The 20,515-nt window shown below is 59.7% G+C and overlaps 2 protein-coding genes across 2 annotated transcripts; one reads left to right on the plus strand and one right to left on the minus strand.

Annotated features, from left to right (window-relative positions):
* The first annotated feature begins 218 nt into the window (after positions 1-218).
* On the plus strand, positions 219-1,590 carry LOC108619083 (uncharacterized). The gene is made up of 2 exons (XM_018015395.2): positions 219-432; positions 546-1,590. The coding sequence occupies exons 1-2, from the start codon at positions 376-378 to the stop codon at positions 1,464-1,466; spliced, it is 978 nt and encodes a 325-aa protein (XP_017870884.1). The 5' UTR covers positions 219-375; the 3' UTR covers positions 1,467-1,590.
* Positions 1,591-2,150: 560 nt separating this feature from the next.
* HERC2 (E3 ubiquitin-protein ligase HERC2) lies at positions 2,151-19,894 on the minus strand. Its single transcript, XM_089475567.1, has 12 exons — positions 17,178-19,894; positions 16,547-17,112; positions 15,917-16,474; positions 14,737-15,839; positions 14,503-14,662; positions 12,625-14,438; positions 12,162-12,535; positions 10,996-12,085; positions 3,887-10,921; positions 3,338-3,821; positions 3,093-3,269; positions 2,151-3,023 (listed from the first exon to the last, which is right to left on the minus strand). Exons 1-12 carry the CDS (start codon positions 19,156-19,158, stop codon positions 2,871-2,873), a joined length of 15,495 nt encoding a protein of 5,164 aa, XP_089331693.1. The 5' UTR covers positions 19,159-19,894; the 3' UTR covers positions 2,151-2,870.
* Positions 19,895-20,515: the final 621 nt, after the last annotated feature.

Below are 20,515 nucleotides of genomic sequence, written 5' to 3' on the forward strand. Positions count from 1 at the left end.
ATGGACTAGGGTCATGCTCATGCCGTGAAGAATAGAGTACGATAGATCCCATTGGACTATAGTCCTGTTTATTACGGCTGTCTAGTCCTATGAGCCCTGTGCTGAGTACTCGAAGGGAAGCAGGGAATGGAAAGCACACCATCTATAAAGATCATATTGCTTTACAGAGTATCTGCCAGTCGTATACACTTGAATACTTTGCTTTGACTTGGCGTTGGAATAGAAGCAATCGTAGTAGGCAACTACTGGATGCTTGGCTCAGCTCGTTTTTGGGGCAGTTCAGTTCAGACCCGGCCCCGGACCCAGACATCCCAACCCGTATTTAGGAAAACATAGATAAGACTAAAACCCGGAAGCTAATTGCTGTTATTCGCGATGGCCGATGGCTTTAAGAAGTATTTCAATGGCTCTACAATGAGCGGCCGTGCGAATGTGAGTAGACCAACTGTAACTGTCCGATTGTCCAGCTCTTGTTAGCTAACTTTCTGTGCTCCTGCTGCCTCCGGCTGCTGCCTGTGCTGCTGCTCCTGCTGCTGCTGTGGTAGGTTGCGAAGGCCACATATGCAACCCTGGCGCTCGTCTATTTGTTCTACCGCGTGCGCCGTGGCAAGGGCCAGCCGGCGGAGGGCAAGGAGCCGCCAAACTGCAGCTGCGATGAGAAGAAGAAGAAGCAGATGAAAGATGCAAGCGGTCGCGACTGTAGCGTTTGCCGAGAGCGAAAACCACGCGAGGATCGTTGCTCGAAAGAACCACCACCACCACCGCCACCATCAGCGTCGGGGAAGTGTGAGCCGCCAAAGCGTCGCAAGTGCCCTTGTGACGCGACCAAGCCACAGCATACGCAGCACCATCCACAGAGCAATCCGAAGGCCCACAGTCAGCCGGCAACAGCGAGCTTCGCTGCCAGCCCGGAAAATGTGGACGAGGCGCATCCGACACGTGAGCTCATCACACAGATGCACGAGGCTGCCTCCCGGGTGCTCCGCAATGTGATTGGCGCCGTTATTGGCGATACGGCGTCTGGCGGCACCCGCAGCGTCGACACCGACGAAAATGGCAACCGCGCCACGAAAGCACTCCCCACGCCTGCTGCTGCCGCTGTGGCTCCGCCAGCTGCATCGAGTCCTCCGGTCAGTATAAACGAACCCGGCGACCAGCTGGATGACGAGGGCAGCGACTATGATCCCGATACCCAGCTGCTCAGCCGCCAGCGACGCACGGCACCGCGCGCCTGTGTGCCCAGCAACACCAGCAGCGATCCCGATGCGGCCGTCCAGCTGGAAGAGCTTGCGGCCGTGACGCAATCGCAAACGGAATCCCAAACTGTGTCCCAACTGCAGCCGCCGCCGAAGGTGCTGTCCACCTCCATCACGCAGTCGAAGCCACAATCTCAACCGCATCACAGGTTCCGCTATTTCGAGAACGACTTTGCGTCAGAGATGTTCTTCGAGGACTTTGAGGATTAAGATTTGTCAGGGGCTAAATCCGTGGTTAACGGCTTATATATCTATCCAAATTCTCAATACAAACGAACTGTTTATTAAATTAAACCGCAGCAAAAATTGCTTTAGTCTTGACCATATAGCAAAACTATCTATTTCTACTATATTTATTGACGCAGAATAAAAAGTGAAAATTCTTTTATGGGTGCTGGAATGGTCAAGTGACTATTCTCAGCTTGATGACAACAACTCGATTTAGTTATGATTTGTATATGAATGAGGAGTATTCATTTAAAGCTCAAATTTCCCCCAATCAGTAAACAAATACTCTTCCTCTAATATAAATAGGTCATCGATTATTAAGATCCGCTTCATTTTACATGCAAATTGACCATCCCCAACGTTGTCACAGATTCAAAATACTGTTTAAACAAAAATTTCCCTCTGTAATCTGTTAGAATAGGGAAATTGAGCAACGAATACTATTTCTCGATATAAATAATCTATCGATTGTTAAGATCCTTTTGAATTTGCGTGCGACTTCAACGTTTGACAGATTCAAAAATCCTTTTATGCTTAAATTTCTCCTCAATCGTATTCAGATAAATGACATCGATTTCTGAGAGAATATATGTATGCTGTCTACTCCCCAACACATTAAACGCTTTATTTTTTGTATATTTGCAATTTAATTTTAAATTTCAGATGTTTGCATATTTTTAATTTTCTTTTATTTTTTTCTTTTGGATTTTTGCTGAAAACACACAACTAGAATTGATCATCATTAGCATATTATCGTTTATCATTATCATTATAGCATTTATCATTATCAATAATCAATATTCGTAATTCATATCAATATCTTATCAACTGCATGCAGGCAGGCGGCAGTTCCTGCCAACTGTAAGCTATGTAAGCATAATTATGTTTATGTATGTATATGTATGTATAGACTAAATAGATTCATGGTGTGCTCATACATCATATATATGAGTATGTGTGAGTGTTTGGACTTTTTTAACTAACATTTATGCAGTATGGAAATAACATTTAACGTTTATTTATTTTGCTTTTTGGTTTCGTGTGTCGCATCGGCTCATCTACAGTTTCCACTGGAAGTTTTCCAGTCTTATACTCTTTCAAAATTGCGCTTTCATTTGTTTTGCTCTCTTTCTCCCAAGCTGTATTCGTTTGTGTGAGTCAGTGAATGTGTGTGTGTACGTGAGTGGGTATCTTTGACTATCTGCTGCAGTATGTGCAAATTGCTAAGCAGTTAATCAACTAATCGATTAATCAGCTAAACAGCTATTCTAATGCGTTTGAGTGCGTTTCGTTTATAGTATGTTAAGCAGCAGTAGCAGCAGCAGCGGGTTGGTTATTTTCCTTTTAATTTCCATAATCGATAAATAGTTGTTATCGATAGTGCGTTTAGCCATCGTGACTGGCAACGGACTCCAGATCGCTGTTGTCCTCGCTCCCAGTTGCCTCGGTGGGTTCGCCCATGGCCACGCGCGCATATTCATCGGTATCGATGCTCTTGCAGAAATGAATCGCGTATTTCAGCTTCTCCAGCAGCACAGCCTACAGCAATGAGAGGGGAGGAGTCTTAGTCTATATTTCAGGCGTAGATTTCGTTAACTTTCGGCTTACCTTGCAGGAGTAGCGTGGCATTTTGAGCAGGAAGAAGCACGTATAGCTTTCGGGCAGAAAATGATCGGGCGGATTCTTTTCGAGCACCTGCAGTACAAAGTCTCGTCCTCGGAAATCGGCTATGGTGCGCGGCAGTCGTGTTCTGCCCCAGACAAAGCGCAGAAACAGGGAACGCTCCTAAAATAGAATTTCCGAGAGCATTTTAGTAACTACGTCAGATTGACATTTCTGTTCATTTGACTTACCTGGTTGGTAAACTCCTCCATGACCTCCCAGAACCAGCCGACCAGCGCAGAGCTGGGATCAAATCCCTTGTAGGTGGCAACCGACTTGAGCAGCCCCAGCGGTATGTCCGGTGAGCCGCAGACCATGGCCTGTAGCTCGGCGGCCGAGAAGAGCGAGAGCAGGGGCACGGGTATCACTTTGGACATGCCGTCCCGCACCGCTTTCACCTGCTCGTCGAACTCGTGCAGTCGAAAGCCGAGCGCCAGACGCACGTATTCCGCACGATTTCTGGGCGAGATGTGCGTGTAACGGGTGGACAGCGGCACCTCGTGCCCGCGCGCCGACGACGTCGAAAACGGCAGCTCCAATGTGTTGAAGAGCTTGGTGTCGTCGTCCATGTTGCGTATGCAGAGCAGGCCGGCCACATAGTCGCGATCCACCTCAGTGAGATCGGTGGGTCGCAAGGGCTCGCCCGTCAGCTGACGCCAAACAGGCTCCGCCAAGCTGAAGGAAGAAAGAGATGGGGTTAAATTGTGTTGTCATTGTATATTCATTCCAGCTGAACTTACTTGAGACTCAGCGGCGAGCCGGTGCGCACGGCTATGCCCATGAGCACGCCCAGGAAGCGGAACATGTTCATCTGCAGCACGGAGGTCAGGGTTGGGTCCAGCAGGAAGCAATCTCGGTTGGCACCCGCCTCGCCACGGCCATTGGGTGTGCTGATCAGCAGTGGAACACTGCCGTTCTGCAGCTCGTCGCACATCTCCGCAATGGACTCGCTGTAGCCACCGCCGCAGTCGTCCACGCTCTCGCCGACAAACTTGACCTTCCACACGCGATGGGGCAGGGCGAGCGCCTCCTGGGTGAGCAGCGGCAGCTTCTGCACCATCTGGCCAAAGACGCTCTTCATGCCATCGACGCCGGCCAAGCCATTGCAACGGCTACGGGAGCGCTTCACCTGGATGCGATTCAGCTCGATGACGGGTCCATGCTGTTTGTCTCGCACCATTGTCGTTTGGATGACCTTGCGGAACGCGGCCTCCTTGATGTTGTAGACGAGCACGTCCTTCAGGGCGCCCAGGCTCAAGTCTCCCGAAATGGGCAGCATGGCCAAGCAGGGACAGAGCAGCTCGGAGAAGTGGTGCAGCAGGATGAGCCGGGCGTGCAGCGCCTCCGGCGGCAGGTCACGCACCAAGTCGTATTCGAGCGGCGGATTGGGCAGCGGACGCAGTCGTTCACTCAACTGCGAGGTGGACAGGGCCAACGTGTGGGCCGAGCCACAGGTGACCTTCACGATGTGCTTGCCCTGGAGGGCGGCGACCAGGCGTGGCCGTTGTATAGCCGTCACGGTGCCATCGCCCAGCTGCCCCTCGTCATTGTCGCCCCAGGTGAAGACCTCGCCGGCATCGCTGCAGGCGACGCAGTGCAGCGAGCCGGTCGCAATCGAGATGATCTTCTTGCCCTGCAGCGCGGCCACTTTCTTGGGACGCCGCACATGTTCCACCGATCCGTGGCCGAGGCGATGGAAGTCGCCCTTGCCCCAGGTATAGACGGCGCCGGATTTGGTTAGCGCCACGGAGAACTGTGAGCCACACTCCACCTTGATGACGCCCAGGCCGGCGAGACTCTCGATCTTGTAGGGCAGCTTGCAGCCATCGCTGCCGCCGCGTCCCAGCTTGCCATAGTCACCATCTCCCCAGCTCCAGACATTGTCGTCGTCCGTGATGCACAGCGTCTGGGCATCCCCCGAGCCGCAGGCAATGTCAATGGCCCGATAGCCCAGCAGCGCCTCCACCAGCTTCGGCCGCAGCTGATCCTCCGAGTCGCCATGTCCCAGGCGACCGTAGCGACCCTTGCCCCAGGTCAGGACGTGTCCACTCGCCGTTATCGCCGCCGAGTGGGCGCTGCCGCAGGCAATGTCCGCCACGCTCATGCCATTCAGATGCTCCACCAGTTTGGGCCGATCGTAGCTCATGCGATTGCCGTGCCCCAGCTTCCCGTCCTCGCCCTCGCCCCAGGCGTACACCTCGCCGTCGGTGGTCAGGGCGAGGCAGTGCTTGCCCCCGGAATTGACGGCCACCTTCTTGACGAACACATGCTGCAGGGAGCCCAGCAGCGTGGGTATGGCCCACGAGTCGCTGCCGCCGACGCCCAGGCGTCCGCCGGAGCCGTAGCCCGTGGCGAACAGCTTGCCATCCGGCGTGACAGCAAACAGGGATTGCTCGCCGCCGGCCAGCTGCACCGGCCGCAGCAGGCTGAGCGCCTCGCAGGGCGTCGGTGTCTTGATTCTGCTGCCCTCCAGGCCGCCCAGCTGGCCGCGATGATTGTGGCCCCAGCCGTAGATGGTGCTGGCGCCGCCCCAGCTGAGGGCCCAGTCGTCTGGCCGGCGATTGAGCCACTGCAGCAGCTGGGCGTCGTGCGGCGCCTGGAACAGCGTGTGATCCTCGTGCAGCAGCAGCTGCAACGGCTGCGGCTGCAGCTGCTCCAGCAGCAGCATCTCCTGCTGGGCCAATTGATGCGCATGCACCTGCTGCAGCTGCAGCTGCTGCTGCTGCTGGTCCGTGGCAGAGGCATTGCTCACCGTGCTGGACGAGAGCGATGTGGTCGAGTTGATCAGCGAGGCGCCCGGAGATTGGCAGCCAGCAGCCACTGCACTGGGCACTGGCGTCGGCAGCATCTCGGCAAACTTCTTGCGCACCTCCAGGCAGAATTGACGGGGCAGCTCCGTGCGTCTGATCAGGGATTGGGCCACGCGCACCGCAATGCAGTAGCGCTTGAACCACGCCCACTTGTGCATATCCCCCGATGCGTTCGAGTTGAGGCTGCTGCTGCTGCCGCCTCCGCCGCCAACGCCAACGCCTCCGCCGCCGATGAAGCCAGTCACAGATCCGCTTGCTCCAGCACAAGACGCGCTTGTGCTGCTGCAGATGCCGCTGCCGGTGGTGGGCAGGGCGGCGTCCAGTTGCATGTCGCAGGCGAGCGCCGCCAGCGTCTTGAAGTAATCCGAGTGCATCAGATGAATGCCTCCGCGCACCTGCGGCTCCTCGTACTCGTACTGACGCAGTAGCTCCGGGATGAGGGGCATTAGTATGGCCGCCAAGGCGGGCTCCTGCGGCTTGGGCGCCTGCTCCAGCAGGAGCACCGCGTGCAGCTTCTTCAGCGCCCAGATGCGCTGGGCCGTGCTCAGGGCGCCCAGTTGGGCGCAGGCCGCCAGCGCCGCGGCCAGCCGGAGCAGCACCTGGGGCTGGCGTGGCGCAAGCCGCGCATCGAGCAGCGCCATGACCAGCGCCATCGATGGCTGCGACAATACGGCACGGTCCGAGCCACTCTCGCCCAGCGTGGCAGCCGGCATGATGGCGTGCACCCAGAAGCGCCAGCCCCAGCCGTTCACCGAGCTGTCCGAGCAGAACTTCCAGCGCAGCTCATCGCCGGGCACCCGGATCTCGGGCGCCCAGTGGGCGAATTCGCGGCCCGAGCGCATGGCCAACATGCGACCGGATGCATCCATGATCACCAGCGGATCGTTGCGTTTCTCCGTGCTGCATTGGCTGTCGAACTCGATGCGCAGCATCTCGGCGCCCGGAATGCGAACAGTTCCACTCACATTCATGTTGTCCACGTAGGGATGGCTGCTCTCCTGCATCACCGGCTTGGGCAGCTTGCCCAGGCAGTGGCGCGACGTGCACAGATCCTCCAGCTCCGTGATGCACGTCTCCAGCAGCATGGCCGCAATGCCCGCATTGCTGCTCAGCGAGATTAGGGTCTCGGCTATGGTCTGGGCGGTGCTGGGCGGGCCGCAGCGTCCGCACACCGCCAGCTTGAGCAGCTCGACCAGGCTCTTCGCCTCCGCCTCCTGCAGCAGGGCACCGAAATCGTCCAGTCCGTGATTGTGACTGAATTGGGCCAGCATCTCCTCCTGCTGCGTCATCGTGGCGGCCATCACTGACATCGCGCTGGCCGACATCCGCGAGTGCGAGCCCGCCGACATGCCCGACATGGACAGTGAGCCGGTCAGGCTCTGGAAGGCGCTCAATCCCGAGCTCATCACTGCCGCCGGCAAAGGCATCTCCTCTGGACTGTGCTGCGGCTGTGGCTCTACATCGCTGACATCCGCTGGTGCCTCGCCTCCGCCCTGGGCAATAGTCGTAGCTCCAGCTGCGGCTGCGGCAGCGACTGCTGCTGCTGTGGTCGTAGTTCCTCCTCCTGCTGCTGCTGATGTTGCTGCTGCCGATCCACTCCCAGTGCCGGCAGCCGTGTTCAGCTGCTCCTCCAGTTCGATGTGCGCGCCGGCATGCCTGGCCGCCGACTCCTTGTAGTTGACCTTGCTGTGGCTGGTGAGTGCGGCGACAATGAGCTGCCTCGCCTGCAAGATGCTCATTGCCCGGAGCACATGTCCCAGCGCCGCTTGCCGTGCAGCTGGCGTCTCCAGTGCCAGGCTCTCGCTGAGACTGGCCAGAGTCGAGCCGGTACCGGTGCCGGAGCCCGACGCTGAGCAGGAGGCAGCCGCGGCTGCTGCTGCCGCCGCTGCTGCAGCCGAGGTGCTCGGCCGCACGTCCGGCTTGCCGGCCATATCCGGCGTGGTGTGCGTATGCTGCTGTGTCTCCGCCTCGTAGATGCCCAGGCTGCTGCCGCCGAGCGGATCCCGAGTGCACCCGAAGGGCACCGGGCCGCGCTTCTCCTCATCCAAACTGGCGTTGGGCAGACCCCAGGCCATGGAGTGGGAGCTGCCGCATGCCACACGATTCACGATCACCGCATCCAGCCCGATCACCAGGGCCGGCTTCTTGTTCACAAACGTATTCCCGCTGCCCTGTTGTCCGTGGTCGTTGTCGCCCCAGGCATAGACCTGTCCCGCGTCCGTGACGGCCAGGCAGTGCAGCGCACCGACGGCCACGTGGATGACGCGATGGCCACGCAGTCCGGCAATGGGCTGAGGCTTGCGCACGTGCTGATCCCCGCCGTGGCCCAGGCGATAGTAGTCGCCCTTGCCCCAGGTCCACACTTCGCCGGCTCGGGTCAAGGCCAAGCTGAACTGGGCGCCGCACTCGATCTGGATGACGCCGATGCCCGAGAGACGCTCGATCTCGTGCGGCGTCGAGGAGCCCTCACTGCCGCCGCGGCCCAGCTTGCCAAAGTCGCCATCGCCCCAGCTGAAGACGGCGCCGTCCTCGGTCAGCGCCAGCGTCTGGGCATCGCGACTGCCGCAGGCCACCTGAATGACCCGACGTCCACTGAGCGCAGCCACCAGCTTGGGCTTCAATTGGGTGGCGTTGTCACCGTGGCCCAGTCGCCCGTACTCGCCCAGGCCCCACGTGTAGAGCTCGCCCTGGCTGCTGATGGCCGCCGAATGGGATGAGCCGCAAGCAATGTCGCGTATCTTCTTGGCGCGCAGCGCTTCCACCAGTCGCGGCTTGTCCAGCGTGCTGCGATTGCCGTGCCCCAGCTTGCCGTCCTCGCCCTCGCCCCAGCTGAACACCTTGCCGTCCAGGGTCAGGGCGAGGGCGTGCTTGCCGCCCGAGTGAACCGCTACCTTCTTCACCACATACTGATGCAGCACCGGCAGCTGATGGGGCAGCGGCACATTGTGGGTGACCCCGAGGCCAAGTCGTCCATTGGTGCCCTCGCCGCAGGCATACACCTTGCCATCCTGGCTCACCACAAAGAGGGACTTCGAGCCGCCGGCTATGTGGATGGGACGCAGGCGACTTATTGTCGGCGAGAAGGTGGGCACCTTCACCTTGGAGCCCTTCAGGCCGCCCAGCTGCTCCTTGTCGTTGAGGCCCCACACCATGACCGTGCAGGGCAGCTCCTGGTCGGCATGCCCGGTTAGGCTCTCAGCTATTTGCGCACTGCTCGATGTTCCGGCTGTTGCTCCTGCTCCTCCGGCAGCTGCTGCTGCGGCTGTTGCTGCCATGGCCGCCGCTGCCGCTGCGCCCGCGCCTCCATTCGTGCTGCCATACTCACAGGCCAGGAACTGGGCATTGGCCAGCATGTGCTGGATGTCCGGCTGCTGGCGACGTCCGATAAACTCGATGCCGTGCACCTTGCACTGGATGCCATTGTTCTGGCACTGCTTGATCACAATCTCGATCCAGGGATAATAGGAGACCGTCTGCTGCATCAGCACCACCCGATTCACGGTCGATCCCACGGGCACCCAGGTGTACTCCTTGAGGCTGTCGATGCAGTCACCCACACGCACCTCCACCAGCGACGGCATGTGCGAATGATCCTCCGGGCTGACGCGCAGCGCCAGACTGTGCACCAGGATGCGATCGTGCAGCTCCAGGCGTATCCAATGCCGGCAGGCGCCGCTCGAGCAGCTCTGCCAGGCCAGGCCGCTGCCGTCGAGCAGATGCTTCGCTGCCGCCTCGTTGGAGCTCACGCTCAGCGAGCGTATGCAGCGCGACCAATCCTCAATGAGATCGACTTGAGACCCCGCTGCCGCAGCCCCAGCCGCAGCCGGAGCTTGTCCAGCAGCTGCTGTTGTGGCTCCGGCTGCCCCCGGCGTCGCCGCCGCAGCGACTGTTGGACTCGGTTCCACGTCGTTGATGTGACCCTGCCAGTTGGGCTGGTCGGGAAACTCGACTGTCAGCTGCTTGCCCCGCATCGCCGTCACCAGGCCGTACTCCAGCTGGCTCCGTGAGCCGCCCAGCCGCATCAGTTGCCTCACCCGGGCGCCCACAGCTATGGGCGGCGGCGGGCGTGGCAGTGGGAGTAAATGTGCTCCCGGCTGTGCCGCCTCCACCAGTTCGATGTGCACGAAGCATACCCAGTAGGTGCTGCCATGATTGCGCCAATCCACCTGCACGTTCAGATCGTGCAGCCCCTCCGTGTCCACAATGAGCACGGTGCCCATGTCGCCCTGCTTGATCTCCTCGAAGTCGCGACAGCAACGCACCAGCATGCCCGGACGCACCAATCCCCGGACATAGAGCGCATAATGATCGGCAGTGGGAAAATCTTTGCGCGTATCGAACTTCTGCACCGGCTGATCCTCGACCGTGTCGGAGGATGAGGAGGTGCTGCTGTTGCTGCTGGTGGTGCTGGTGGTGGTGGTGGTGGTGGTGCTGCTGCTGCTGCTGCGACTGCTGCCATTGGCGGCCGCTGCTGCTGCCGCCGCTGTCGGCTCCACTGCCTCCACATCGATGGTATTCGCACAGACATCCGGATGCTCCAGTATCCATTGGACGATTTGCTCCGGCGTCGGCACAGCCTCCGCCTGCAGCGACAGCTGCTTCAACGCCAGCTCCACATTGCGTCGCGTGAATCCCATTTCCATAATCTGCTCAATTAGCTGTGCATCGCTAGCCGGCGGCGCTGCCTGGCTGAGCTGATCCGCTTGCGCAGGTGCCGACTGCTCCTTGGCCACATTGTAAACGGCGATGCCATGGACCATGGTCGGCTGCGCTGGGCTGGCCAAGTGCACCGGCTGCAGCGCATTCTCCGCGTTCAGCTGCTGATACGCCTGGCTGGCCAGCGTCTGGACGCAGTTGAGCGCCGCCGTGGCCAGATCCGTATAGCTATAGCACGCCTTCACCGGGGACGGCTGCGTGGCGCGCAGCAGCAGGACCTGTATGAGCAGCTGCTCCGACGGTTGATGGCTGCGCGAGAGGGAGAGGGAGAGGGGCAGTTAGTTAGATGTGTGATCCTCTCCAGCAATGCATTCACTCCTTACCTGTTGTTGTTGCCATTGTTGTTGTGGTTGTTGCTGTGGTTGCCGCTGCTGCTGTTGTTGGCCTCCGTGTGCTCCGACTGCAGCTCCAGTTCCGCCTCGTTGAGCGCCTCCGCCTCCGGCTCCTCGCTGCACTCGTTGCTGCTGTAGACGCTGGCCGGTGCCCGCTGCTTGAGTATCTTGCGCAGCGCCGCCTGGTGCCGGTAGAGCACGCCGTTCGTGTGCAGCACCGCCAGCTGCAGCTGCTGGCTGCGCAGCAAGCGCACGTCCAGCTTGCCCTCGCCCGCATTGAGCAGCTCCCAGTTGCCGGCGCTCGAGCTGGAGCTGGGGCTGGGGCTGGCGGCGCCGTAGAGCAGCACGGTCCAGGCGTTCAGCAGCATCTCGTTCATGGGCAGACGCGTCAGGCTGAACACGCTGTGGTCCAGCTGCGGCAGCACCGTTGCCAGCGGCACCTTCACCAAGCCCTGCGCCAGATTGGCGACCGCCGGCGGAGCGCTGTAGGCCAGCAGGCAGCGGCCTTTGTGGGTGAAGCTGGCGATGATCATGTGGCTGCCCTCGTGGAAGCAATGGAGGCCGACACGCGGACGCAAGTCGTAGCCGCCCATGGCGCTCAGCACGCCCAGCACCAGGCTCTGCTCCGTGTCCAGCGGCGTCTGCGGCAGCTGCGATTCGCCCTGCAGCAGTTCGGCGGCGACGCAGAGCTTCTGTGCCAGGAACGAGTTGATCACCGCATTCCAATGCGGCAGTGTGTGCAGGCGACGCAGCAGTGCCACCAGCTCCTCGGCCACGCTGCCCGAGTGGGAGGCGGTCAGCAGGACTCGCGCCTTGCCGCCCTCCTGCACCGGCTGCAGTGTCACATCGCCCGGACAATGCAATGCGATGCGTCCGAGCGTGGCGAAGAGCTGACGCACCAGGCCAGCCATGCGCGGCTCCTGCTCCACGCCCCACGAGCTGAGGATGCACTGCATCAGGCGCAGGCAATGCAGCTGTCGATACACTCCACGCTCCGTGCCCGCCGGCTGCTCCAGCAGCGCAAAGTAATGCGACAGCCAATTCGGGGAGCTCAGCTCCAGGCACAGCCGTGGACAATCACCTGGAAGGAGCACCAAAAATCCAACATATTTATGGTCAGAATACCATCGGATTGGTGGATTCTTGCGCCTGCTCACCTGCTATGGCACGTATAAAGCCAAGGTTCAGCCAGCTGAGGCAGTGCACCACATTGGCCAGCGCCGGCTTCGGATCGACTATAGCACGGAACATGCTCGTGATGCCACGGAGCGCGTACTTGTCCAGCTGGGCGCCGTGCAGGCCACTGCCCACGGCCAGGATTTGCAGCAGCTTGGAGGCGCAGTGCCTCAGAAGCTTGGTGGGATGCGATTCGCTGCTGGGCGGTGGTTCCAATGTGCCCAGCTCTTCGCGCTCTGGCTCCGTCGGTGATGCAACATTGAGAGCGCTGTCCGCCAGCTGAAGATCGTATTGGCCCTCCTTGCCCATGCGATAGGAGTTGGTGGCGCCCGTATACCACTCGACACGCACCCACCTGTTGAGGGGGAATTGCATTATTAGAAATGGAATCTTAAGGCGCTCCTGCTGCAGCTGCAGCTGCTCCTGCTGTTTGTTGCCACTTACCCGTCCTCGCCCACCTCGCTGATGATGCGCCCCTCGCCCGGCGGATTGCCATCCTGATCGCCCCACTTCCAGTCGGCGCCGCGCACAATGCGCGTGCCGATCTTCATGAGCTTGGCCAGATCCGGTCCGCTCAGCTGCGCCTTGCTGCACTTCTGCTTCAGCACGCTGTCCTCGTAGAGGACGCTCAGCTCGCAGTTGTTCGGCTTGACGTTGCCCTCGCCGCCCGTCTGGGCCAGCAGGCCCAGGACGGTGCCCAGCAGGCCCGAGTTGATGAGCAGTCCCAGCTCGTTGGCGCCCAGCTCCTTGGCCAGCAGCCCGAAGACGCTGATCAGGAAGCGGGCACGTGGCAAGCGCTTGAGCAGCACGTAGGTGCTCAGGTTGCAGCTATCCTTGCCGCGGGCGGCGCCCTGCTGCTCCTGGTTGACCAGGCGACGCAGCTCGCGCACAGCCCAGTCGAGGACCCGCGACTGGGCGAGCAGGAGGCGTGCCTTCTGGTACGCGCTCACCATGTTCAGCTGGCCGAGCACATGCTGCGGCGACGCTCCGCTGGCCGCCGACTTCAGATGCAGTCCCAGGTAGCCATTGAGCAGGCTGTACTGGGCGGCGTCCAGCAGGCCGTGCAGCTCCAGAAGCTGCTGCACCAGCTGCAGCCCGGCCAGACGCAGCTGGAAGCGCTGCATTTGGCAGTACATGGCGCGTCGCACCGTCTCCACGTCGCAGCTGTCCTGGAGCGCAAAGTCCACGATGTCCTGCATGAGTGTCGCATCCAGCTCGATGTCCGTCTGTAGCTGGCGTTCGTTGAGGCGGCGCAGCAGCGACTCCTCCTCGTCCAGTTGCTTCTGCTGCTTGGGCTTCTTTTTCTCCTCCTCCTGCTGCTGCTGCTGCTGCTGTTCGTGATCATAGATGAGCAGCTCCGTTGCAACAGCTTGTTGTTGTTGCTGCTGCTGCTGCTGGATGCTGGCATTGAGCAGATCCTCGGGCTTGGCCGCCGGCTGTTGCTTGGCGGTGCGCAGCTCCTGCAGGAGGCGTCGCACCAGCAGCCGGAATCGCGGCAGACGCTGCAAAATTGGCAGCCGGCGCAGTCCGCGCTGCTGCGGAGTGATGGCGGGACGCACCTCGTAGAGCAGGAAGCGCAGACGCTCCAGCACGGGCGCACAGACCTCCTTGTAGCTGCGATTGAGCTGCTGCCGCGTCCGCACCACCGACCACTTGGCCTGGTGCACCAATCGTATGATCTCGCCCAGCTGCTTGGGCAGCGACTGCTGCTGCTGTTGCTGCTGCTGCTGTTCGCCCAAGGGCATCGCCTCCAGAGCGCTGAGCACCAAGCCGCCCAGGCACTGATGCCGCAACAGAACGGCGCTCAGTAGACGCTCCAGCTCCTGCACCGGATGCTCGGTGGCGAACTCCTGGTGCCACATCAAATTGTGCGCCTTGCAGTAGCGTTCGGTCAGTGTCAGCCAATTGGCCACCAGCGGCTCACTGAGTCGCGCCTCCGCCAGTCCCGCTATGAAGCTGTCCACGCGATTCTGCAGCTGCGCCTTGGGTGGCGGCGGCAGCGGTGCCTCCGTGGGCGTGTTGCCCGCCGTGCTGTGACTGCTGCGCGCCTCGCCCTTCTCCTCGTCAAACGGATTGTTGGGCTGCAGCATGAGCAGGCCACCGCTGAGCAGCGACGACTTGTCCAGCTGGCGGCACTGCAGCTCCGCTGGCTGCAGGCCCGGACCGCTGCACATGAGATTGGCGACCAGGCCCAGCAGCTGGGCCAGCGCACACTCCGAGCTGAAGTGCGTCAGGCGGGTGGCACCCGGCGTGGCGGTCTGCAAAGGCATGGCAATGTCAATGGATTGCCTCAATGATGGATTCAGCTAGGAGGTGTCTTACCTTATCCTCGTTGGCGTTCTGGTTGGCTAGATATTTGCCCAGCTTGTGGTGCTGCAACAGCTGCTCCATGGCGCTGCGATACGCCGGCGTGCTCAGCTCCGCGCTGAGATCCTTGCCCAGACCCAGATCCAGCAGGGCTCGCATGTTATCCGACTCACAGCTGTAAGGAGACACAGTATGAAGGCAATTGAAATCAACTCTGGATATGGATATGAATCCCCTCTCCTCACTCACTTGTAGCCATTGAGATCACAAACGTAGCCGGCCACAATGATGCAGCGTCCGCCGTCGAGCAGCAGATTCTCCATGTCGCAGCGCCGGACGTAGTGCGTCTCCGGGTCGGCAGCTGGGGGCGGTGCTCCGCCTTTGGGGCCGCCGCGACAAATGATGCCCGGCCAGCCCATGTCGTCGTTGTCGCGCAGTTCGCCCTCGCCCAGCGCGCGGTTCAGGCGATCGAGCACACGCAGCAGCGGCAGGAAGAGGCGGGCCCAGCGCAGGCTGGCCAGGCACTGGGGGCGATCCCGCTTCAGCAGCACCAGCCCAACCAGCAGCTCGTGCAGCAGCGCGTCCGAGATGTCCGACTGGAGCACACGATTCAGCGCGGCGCCCAATAGCTGGGCGCCCAGCGTCACCAGCTCGCCCGACTCCCGGCACTGCAGGGCCAGCTCCTGGGCCTGTTGCAGCGTGCTGACGCAGGCCGGAATCAGGCTGTGCAGGTATTGGGCGAGCAGCGCCTCGGCTCCCGTTGTGTCCTCCTCGGGGCCCGCCTGATGAATGTGCGCCAGGAGCAGCCGCTGGAAGCGATGCAGCAAACAGAGACTGGGACTCGTGCCGGGCTGTTGTTGCTGCTGCAGCAGGAACTGTTGCTGCTGCTGCTGATGCTGGTGATGGTGATGTTGATGCTGATGCTGATGCTGGTGGTACAGGTGGTGCTGGTACTGGTGGTGGTGGTGATGGTGGTGCAGGTGCTCCTCCTCTGGGGGCTGTTGTTGCTGGTGCTGCTGCTGCTGCTGCTGTTGCTGTTGCTGCTTGACCAGCAGCGTCAGGGAGAGGCGACTCTGCGTGAGCGATGCATTGTTGCCCAGCAGCCGCGTGATCAGCTGCAGCAGCGGCAGATGTGCGCCGTCGTTGCAATCCGTGGAGCAGGAGCTGCTCTCCAGTCGTATGGCGTGCTGGAGCGCCGTCTCCAGGCCGCCCTCGGCCATCAGCGAGCTGACCAGCAGATCTGTCATGAAGCGATGTCCCGGCGAGCAGGCCTGCCCCGGCTCCGAGGGCAGCAGTGCCGTTAGCGTCTGTGCGCGTTCCGCTGCCGTCGGCAGGAGGACGCTCCAGCCATCCTGCAAAGGGAGAGTAATCAAGAGATGTGATGAGATGCATATTCAGGATTAGCATAAAGGAGAGTTCACTCCAGTACCTGGAGTGCCTGCTGGGCGGCCACTTGGATGGTGCGCAGCACCTGGCTGCCGCCGGCTAGACTGAGGATGCGGGTCTTGAGGCTGTTGAGCAGTCGCCCGCCGCTGGCCAGGCCGACGGTGCGCGGCTCCACGCCGTTGGCGATCAGCGCCAGCAGCTGGAGCCGCACCAGATTGAGGCAGGCGACGGCAATGCATTCGGACTCCTGGTTGGGTGTCTGGCGATTATCCTGCGCCGTGCTGGCACTGCACATGCCCAGCAGCTGGTCGAGCAGTCGGAATGTGGGTTCGCCCAGGTCGATGACAAACGGCGCACGCAACGGCACACCCTGCCGCGTGCTCTGCGTCCAGATCAGGCTCTGTGCGGCCGTGCAGGCAATGCCGCTGGCCGGCAGCGTGGGCAGGGTGACCTGGATGGGCTGCCGGAGCAGCGGTTCGCTGCAAACGGAGGCGGGACAGATCTGCTGATTATCGTTGCGACCCCAGCCAAAGATCTCGCCGCTGCTGCTCAGTGCCAAGCAATGGGCCACGCCCACGGCCACATCCACAATGCGCTTGTGCTGCAAATCAGAACGAAACCAGGATTAGCCCATACCCAAAACAGATTCCTGATGGCCCATGCCCAGACTCACCTGCAGGCCGGTTATCAATCTGGGCACACTGCAGCCCTGCACGTTGCGCTCGACCAGCTGGTGGCCCAGGCAGGTGGCCTTGCCCCAGCTGTAGAGCTGGCCCTCGCAGCTGAGCGCCAGCGAGAACTGGGCGCCCGCAAAGACGCGCTGCACCCGCGGCAGGCAGTCGATGAGCTGCGGCAGGAGGCTGCTGTTGCAGCTGCCGTTGCCCAGCTTCCCGTAGTCGCCATCGCCCCAGGCAAAGACCAGTCCCTCGCTGGTGAGGCACAGCGTATGGGCATCGCCGCTGCCCAGCGCCACGTCCACCACCTGGTGATCCTTGAGCGCCATCACCATGGCGGGCAGACACTGATCATCCGAGGTGCCATGTCCCAGACGGCCGTAGGTGCCGCGGCCCCACGTATAGAGATTGCCGCCCAGCGTGATGGCCGCGCTGTAGGAGCAGCCGCAGTAGACGGACTTGACCAGGCGCACCAAGCTCTCGATTTTGGTGGGCAGCTCGCGGGCGTGGCAATCGCCGTGCCCCAATCGCCGGCTGTCCCCGACTCCCCACGAATACGCGTTAACTGAAAGAGGGAAAGAAAGATTAGCCAAAGCTTCGCTACTCCATTTGGCGGTAGCTCCCACTTACAGTTGCTGTCCACGGCCAGGAAGTGGCGGCCCTCGCAGTGGGCGGCTATGGAGATGAACGTCTCGTTGGCTATTTCGGCAAAGTCCAGCTGCTGGGGCTCCGCCTCCGGCTTGGCAATGTGCCAGTTGTAGAGCTTGCCCTCCTTGCTGAGCAGCAGCACCACATCCTCGCTGCAGGCCACCTGCTGCAGCTGGAACTTGCAGGGGAGCAGCGGCGGCGGTGGCGGTGCCGGCGGCTGCTGTGCGGATGCATTGCTCCAGCTCAGGGCGGGCTCCACATTGAAGCCCGGCTGCTCCTTGGAGAGCGCCGGCCAGCCCAGGGCGTAGACGCGTTGCTGCTCCCACATGTTTGTGGGCGTCGTTGTGGGCGTGGCCGTGGCCGGTGCCGCTGTGGGCATGAGATTCGTTCGCTGCGGCATATGCGGCTGCACCAGCCGATCCAGATGGGAGATGATGACCACAGCAGCACGCCGTAGATCCACTATGGCCGCCGAGCTCTTGGGCAGCATGAGAAAGCGCAGAAACGTTTCGGTGGCACTGGCCAGCGGCGTCGGCAGCTCCACGTTCGGATTGGGGCAGCCACTGTGACTATGATGCACTGGCTCGGCGCCCAGGCGCTGATACCGTTGCAGGATGCGCAGCAGCGGAGCGCCCGACTTGCGTGGCATGTCACGATTATCGCCATTCACGCCGCCATGTCCGTGGGCGTGGGCGTGGCCGTGCACGTGGCCATGGGCATGGCCATTGTCGTTGTCCTTCTCCCAGAGCAGCAGCAGCAGCACCACGCACTCCAGCGTGGCGGCCAGCGTGCCCTTCTGCACGCCCAGCTCCAGCAGCAGGCACAGAGCCGTGTGCCTATCCGCCAGCGGGGCCAGGCAGCGTCCGCCCATGGGATCGCCGAGGGCGACGAGACGCAGAAACTTGATCGAGCGCTCCATCACCTCCAGCCAGAGCGGTGACACCTGGGCGGCCGAGTCGAAGAGCGTCGCCTCCGGCAGCTCCTGCAGCGACTCCAGAGCCTCACTCAGCAGCTCGCTGCACATTTCCATATCCTCGCCGGAGCGCCAGGCGCGACGCAGAAAGGCGAAGCTGAAGTTGAGCGCGGCTCGTGTGCCGACGCGCGCCAAGCCCAGCGCCGCATGCTCCGGCTCCATCTGCGGCGGGCGTCGCGGCTGCTCCTGTTCGGGTGGTGCGGGCGCAGTGCAGTCCTCCGACTGCTGCTGTGTGGCTGAAGACGGATGTGTCGATTGCTGCTGCTGCTGGTGCTGGTTCTGCTGCTGCTGCTGCAGTAGATTTCGCTTGAGGGCCACAAAATATCTTTCGTAGATGAATAGCTGCTGGCGCAGTTGCTGCGCCGAGAGGCAGTTGCCGGCGGCGCGCAGCGAGAGGTCGTGGAGCTCAGCGATCATGGTGCGCTGGCAGTCGTGCTTGGCTAGCTGGTTGGGCGGCTGGCTCCACATCCAGCTGCTCAGCGTCAGCTCTGTGGCGTGCAGTTGCCCGGCCGTTGCCTGCTGGGCCGCCGCCGAGGTTAGCTTCTTGATGGCCATGTCCGAGTCGAGGGGTCGGCAGCCGTCGCAGTTGCAGGCGGAGAGTGGGCCGCAGTACTCGGGCTGGCAGCAGGCGCACTGCAGCGCCTGGGCGCCACAGTAGTGCTTGCCATCGTCGCCCAGGTAGGAGAGCTGGCCGCGTGCATTCAGCAGCGGTGCCGTCGGCGAGGACACCAGTTCGCAATCCTGAATCAGATGATTCCAGAGCACAGCGCCCTCGGCACCGTTACGCAGGCAGGCAATGAGATCGGCGCGTAGCCATTTGGCGTCCAGGTAGGGCAGTGGGCGCAAATAGAGATCACTGATGGGTGTGGCAACACTGGCATGGCTGCTGGAGCCGCTGGACGTATGTGCCGGAGCTTCTGAAGCGGCCGCTGCAGCGGCGGCAGCAGCAGAGGCCGTTCCAGCGTTGCCCAGCCGATTGAACGTGAACATGGCGGGGGAGAGCGCGCGCGTGGGAGTGAATGTGTGTCCTTAGTATAAGTGTTCACAGCACTGGAATCCAGCAAACGCTGCTGCATCCAATATTAACATGGCACATTTGTTTTTTTTTCCAAGACTTTCGTTTTTCTTTTTAATACCTTTGATTGTTTTCTTTTTTATTGTTTATTTTTGTTCTTTCTTATTGTTCGTTTTTTTTCTTGACTATTCTTGACTATTCTCTACTTGCTTCTGTTGTGGCAAGACACACGATTAGAAGAAGAAGCAGAGTAACGGTTACTAGCTGCTTGTACGAGGCAGCGAACAGCGAGCAGCGGGCAGCAGGCGGTCGGACGGGCGGGCGGCCATCGGCCCAGTTGCAGGCTCAGTCAATGTCGTCAGACCAACCAACACACCCACACACGCGAACAGTCTTCTCACGCACACACGCAGACAAGAGACACACGCACAAATAGTGGCTTAGAATGAATCGTAGTTTTCATTTTCATTGCACTTGTGTCTGTGTTTGTGAGCAAAAAAATAACAAAAAGAAAAAAAAAACAATATAACTCTTGCGTTGATTTAGTACACTTATCTCACTAATATACTTTAAATTGTTGATTAAGTTCAACAACAATGCACGTTAGTTTGTTATGCATTTCTTAAGTTAAGTGAAATATATTTAATCAATTAATAGTCGCCGTTGTTCTGCCTGCTACGCGAGGCTGCCAACCTGCTTGCGAAAATAAAAAACAAAAACAATTATCGATTAATGTTGTTGCAATTTTTCGCCCAACTTATCGAGCGACAGTATCTGGCAGCACTGGCTTTTTTCAAAAACTACAATTGCGGGCAGCGTAGCAGTTCAAAAACCAGGTCAAATTTTCTAAAAATAAATGCACATGTACAACTTGTCAGTAGCTGCAACTGGATGACCTTTCATTCAGCCAGTCGGCTTAACGAAAATTTGTTCTTTCTTTTGTTGTTGTTATTATGACCTCATCGCAGCTCAACCCAATTTCAAGCATAAATCAACCCTCAATTACTACTGACTGTCTAGTACAGTAAAGCCCGCTGTTGTGCTCCCGCCCCATTGATTGTGCGTGAGTTTAATGGATGCGCTACATACTATAGCAGATTAAATGGCAACAATTTGTGTGTGTACTGTAGAGGAATAATTCGTTTATTTATCGAATACATTGAAATGCATACACGAGTTGTTCTCAGTTTTTTTTTTTTGTGTGTTTTTTTTTTTGTTTTCTTTATATTTATATTACTTTGTATTTGTTTAAATAAATAAGATACATACGTTTAATCAATAATAGCAGTATTTATCGTGCAAATTTGATAAGCATAATAATGTTTTACGTTT

The sequence above is a fragment of the Drosophila arizonae genome, chromosome X, assembly GCF_054131065.1.
Source record: "Drosophila arizonae isolate 15081-1271.41 chromosome X, UAZ_ARI_1.0, whole genome shotgun sequence".
NCBI classification, from domain to species: domain Eukaryota; kingdom Metazoa; phylum Arthropoda; class Insecta; order Diptera; family Drosophilidae; genus Drosophila; species Drosophila arizonae.

Excerpts from the sequence above, each read along its gene's own strand:
- LOC108619083 (XM_018015395.2), top strand. The coding sequence starts at position 376 with ATGGCCGATGGCTTTAAGAAGTATTTCAATGGCTCTACAATGAGCGGC. Across the intron at positions 433-545 it reads CAATGAGCGGCCGTGCGAAT|GTTGCGAAGGCCACATATGC; the intron begins GTGAGTAGACCA and ends CTGCTGTGGTAG.
- HERC2 (XM_089475567.1), bottom strand. The coding sequence starts at position 19,158 with ATGTTCACGTTCAATCGGCTGGGCAACGCTGGAACGGCCTCTGCTGCT. Across the intron at positions 17,113-17,177 it reads CCTGGCCGTGGACAGCAACT|TTAACGCGTATTCGTGGGGA; the intron begins GTAAGTGGGAGC and ends TCCCTCTTTCAG. Across the intron at positions 10,922-10,995 it reads AACAATGGCAACAACAACAG|CCATCAACCGTCGGAGCAGC; the intron begins GTAAGGAGTGAA and ends CCTCTCGCGCAG.